The sequence below is a fragment of the Panicum hallii genome, chromosome 7 (genome assembly GCF_002211085.1).
Source record: "Panicum hallii strain FIL2 chromosome 7, PHallii_v3.1, whole genome shotgun sequence".
Taxonomy (NCBI): domain Eukaryota; kingdom Viridiplantae; phylum Streptophyta; class Magnoliopsida; order Poales; family Poaceae; genus Panicum; species Panicum hallii.
Genome location: NC_038048.1, coordinates 14,568,979 through 14,572,960, shown reverse-complemented (window position 1 = coordinate 14,572,960; position 3,982 = coordinate 14,568,979). Strand labels below are relative to the sequence as shown.

The 3,982-nt window shown below is 45.1% G+C and overlaps 1 protein-coding gene across 1 annotated transcript; it reads left to right on the top strand.

Annotated features, from left to right (window-relative positions):
• The first annotated feature begins 833 nt into the window (after positions 1–833).
• LOC112900497 lies at positions 834–2,269 on the top strand. The gene is made up of 3 exons (XM_025969358.1): positions 834–1,090; positions 1,289–1,377; positions 1,449–2,269. The coding sequence occupies exons 1-3, from the start codon at positions 834–836 to the stop codon at positions 2,267–2,269; spliced, it is 1,167 nt and encodes a 388-aa protein (XP_025825143.1).
• Positions 2,270–3,982: the final 1,713 nt, after the last annotated feature.

Sequence of the window (3,982 nt, the reverse complement as noted above, 5' to 3'; positions counted from 1 at the left end):
CCTGGTAGTTTGCCACCTGAGGTTCATCATGACCTCCTCGTGATTGCTGGCGCTGTTGGTTCTGCTGTGCTTGTACCAGCAGACTGAGAAGTTCGGTTTGCCGAGCCATAACCTCGGCTAGATTTGGAGGTGGCGGTCATGGTTGTTGAGAACCGCTGGCCTGATCTACCTGGAAGCCTTCCGGGGTTCCGCGCATGGCTCCAACCATCGGAAACAAAGGAGATATCCATTATTAACTGCATAGCCTTACTCCCCATTTCAGAAGGTACACCACTTAGATAAGCAATGCATATACTCCATTCAATCAACTCATTTCAGAACATAAAGATATTGGACAAGATGATAAAACACAAGGCTTATATTACATCACAGATTCTGGTTGTCCTTAACATCGTACATTAAAAGGATCCATACGCAGGCCATCTATATTACAACAAATGGCACAAGATCTGGATAAGCTAATTACTACCTAAGGCTTACTCCAACCGAGTAGGCAAAAAACTGAGACCCATTTTGCTGTATAGGTCTTGTGGCCAGGAGATGGACGACGGGCACCTGGGTAGGCAAAAACCCGAGCAGGTAAAAAGCATAGTGGGCAGGTTGGACCCTGGTTCGCGGGAAACCGTGAAATTTCCCCACCTTCCTTTTTACCGCATCCCCGCGTTCTTCAAGTCGATCCGGCTCTGCCTCTCTCGGACTCTCTCGGACAGGGTTTCGCCGGCGACAAGCAGCAGCCCAGGTCTCATCCGCGTCAGGTTGAATTTCTTCCTCTTTGAGCCACGATTGAAGATGCGGCGCGATTTGTTTCTGCTCCATTGGAGCTTTACCTCGGCATGGTCATTGGTTGGCTTAGGATGGGGTCGTGGTTCACGGGGAGCACAAGTTGGGGGAAAGATGTAGTATCTTCGCAAGTTCTTCAAGTCGCTGTTGCTGCGTATGCCCTTGCATCGGCGAGGAAGAAGCGCAAATGGGGCGGATCTGTTCGAGGCCACATTACCTATGACCGCGAGCGTGCGGCAGCTGCAATTAGGTTGGAGAACGACTACTTCGGGCCTAATGCACTATACAACGAGGAAATGTTTCATCACCGGTAAAATTCAATATAGTATTCATTGATCCTTCTGTGATTATATAGCTCACAATGCTTCCATGTGCCTTGTAGCGAGGAAATGTAACATGTGTTTGTTTGATCCAGGTTCCATATGAGAAAGTCATTGTTCCTAAAAATTGTTGATGATCTGACAGCGGCTAATGACTTCTTTAAGCTTAAGCGTGATTGAGCTGGTAGGCTAAGCTTTTCACCAAAGCAGAAATATGTGGTTGCAATGAAGATGCTTGCTTATGGGTCAATTGTAGATGCTTTAGATGATGGACAACGTATGGCAAATCAACAATTCTTAAGTCCTTGAAAGAATTTGTGTACACTATCATCCCTATTTATGGCCCAGAGTATCTTAGGAAACCAAATGCACAAGAGTTGGAACATATCCTTGCTGTTAATAAGGCACGTGGTTTTCCTGGAATGATTGGGAGTATAGATTGTATGCACTGGGAGTGGGAAAACTGTCCTAGTGGCTGGGGAGGAATGTACAAGGGGCACAAAGGCAAGCCAACTCTAATTCTTGAAGCTGTGGCGACCCAGGATCTTAGGATTTGGCATGCTTTTTTTGGGCTTCCAGGATCTCACAACGACATCAACGTGTTGCAGCGTTCTCCAGTGTTTGATGATTTAGCTAATGGGAATGCTCCTCCTGTGGACTTCACTGTCAATGGTAACCCCTACTGTATGGGTTACTACTTGACAGATGGAATATACCCCGAGTGGGCTACTTTAGTGAAGAGCATTAGTGCACCTGTGAGCAATAAACAGCAGGTCTTTGCTAAACAACAGGAAAGTTGCAGGAAGGATGTTGAACGAGCATTTGGTGTGCTACAAGCTAAGTGGAAGATATTGCATGGTCCAACAAGACTTTGGAAGGCTAAAGACCTGAATGCTATAATGCTAGCTTGTGTGATCCTCCATAACATGGTCATTGAAGATGAGCGTAATGTTCAGTTACCTACAGTTGGTCGCAATGAGTGGCCTGGCCGGGACAATCCACCATTACATCATCTTGTTAATATTCCTAGCATTGATGAGCTAATAGATGCATACTCGATTATCCAGGACCAGAGTACTGCACGATCTCTCAAATCTGATCTGGTTGAGCACATGTGGACGCTTTATGGTTCTAACTCTGGTCCATTTGCTAGGACAACTAGACAGTAAGGTACTGGAAGAAGCCATCAGCACAGGGATGAGGATGCAAGTCTTTTGTACATGTCATACTTTTGTTCAGACTGATGACAGGTGCTAGAAGCTGTGACGACAAGCTATTGGAAGAAGCCATGTTATTTTGCTTCACCGGATAGTTGTTCATGCATGAGGCTTACAGTTTTTTGCCTTCCCTCAATGTATGAAAGAACAATGTCAGGTTGCAGTAACTAGTTTTACTCTAAACATGGGTGTTGTCTTGTATGCGAAACAAATTATGTATGCATTTCAGGAGATCACAAAGTATGTATGCATTTCAGGAGATCACAAAGTATGTATGCATTTCAGAAGATCATAAAGTATGTATGCATTTCAGGAGATTGTATACAGGAGTATGTATGCATGCATTTCAGGAGTATGGCCGAGAGGCCGACCTATGGACGACCTACAGCCGACCTCCCCGAGCTGGCCGACCTGCACGCCCCAGACCTAACCGAGCTGCACGGCCGACCAGCGGCCGACCTCTCATCGGATGATACAAAGAGCTCAGACACGAGTTGGCAACATTCACAAAGGCTTGACGGCAACATTCACATTTCGGGAGATCCCATTTCCTCAACACCAAACATTTAAGGTGTGATACAATAACAGTCTCAAGACAATGGAAAACCATTGTCTGCACACATAAGTTACAGATTTCAAATGAAATACAAACCATTGTCTACATGGTAACAGCACATAAATTATTCTCAGAACATCACATATCAGAACTGGTAGGGCTTCTAATTCCCCTACGCTTCATAATCTCAGCCTGCATAGCAAGGTAGTACGCTTTAACATTAGGTGCAAGCTTCTCTAAGGCTGCACCCATGATACCAATCTCAGCAGTTAGAAGCTGAGCCTCACTTTGCTTGTCCCTCACCTCAATGTCCATCTTGGTGAGTTTCAATTGCTCTTCCTTCAGCGTAGTCCTCCTCTCTACATCCTGCTTGTGCAGGTCATACATCTTCTCCTCTAGTGCTATCTTGTTTTCCTTCATGCCTAAAATCTTCTGCGTATGGGCTTCCTGCTGTTGACCTGATTCTTCGCACCTGTCATTCATTTGCTGCAGCACAGCAAAGGCAGTGCTTGAAGCTGATGAATCAGGACCACCGTCTGTCTTGTGGTGTTTAGCAGCATCCCTACCCTCAGGCTGAGTAGGTTGACCATTGTTGCTGCCTGATTCAGCTGCAGCCTGTGGTGGCTTGGATGCAGCTGCATTCAACTCCACCATTCTGTCACACCATTTTACCTCATCCTTCAACAACTTCCAGCAATGTAAATAGGTGAAAGGTTCATTTTTTTCGAACATCTTGATAGCTTCATCGATCTAGATACATAATAGAAATATATTCAGTGCATTATTAGAACCATCAGAATCAATCACATAATATTAAGTTCATTGCCCATCTGAACACTTACCCTATCTTGTTCGTTCGTGCCACTCTGATCCCTGCGGTCTACAGCTGATTTGAAGGCACAGAATTTGTTGACAGCTTTCTGGATGGCAGCCCATCGATGTTGAATAGCAATTTGGCTTCTCTCTGATCCCTCGGGCTTGTGTTGCTTGTAGTAGTCATGAATCCTTTTGTAGTACCCGCCACTGCTTTGATTCACTCCTACATGTTCAAAGGATTCTCAGAGTGCTTTTAAAATAGACCACAAAATTGGATAAATAGAATGCCATTT

What these genes read in the sequence shown, in the direction of transcription:
- LOC112900497 (XM_025969358.1), top strand. Translation starts at nt 834, where the DNA reads ATGGTCATTGGTTGGCTTAGGATGGGGTCGTGGTTCACGGGGAGCACA. An exon ending in GAGGAAATGTTTCATCACCG is followed by an intron (nt 1,091 to 1,288) that starts GTAAAATTCAAT and finishes TTGAGCTGGTAG; the next exon opens with GCTAAGCTTTTCACCAAAGC. An exon ending in TGCTTTAGATGATGGACAAC is followed by an intron (nt 1,378 to 1,448) that starts GTATGGCAAATC and finishes TTTATGGCCCAG; the next exon opens with AGTATCTTAGGAAACCAAAT.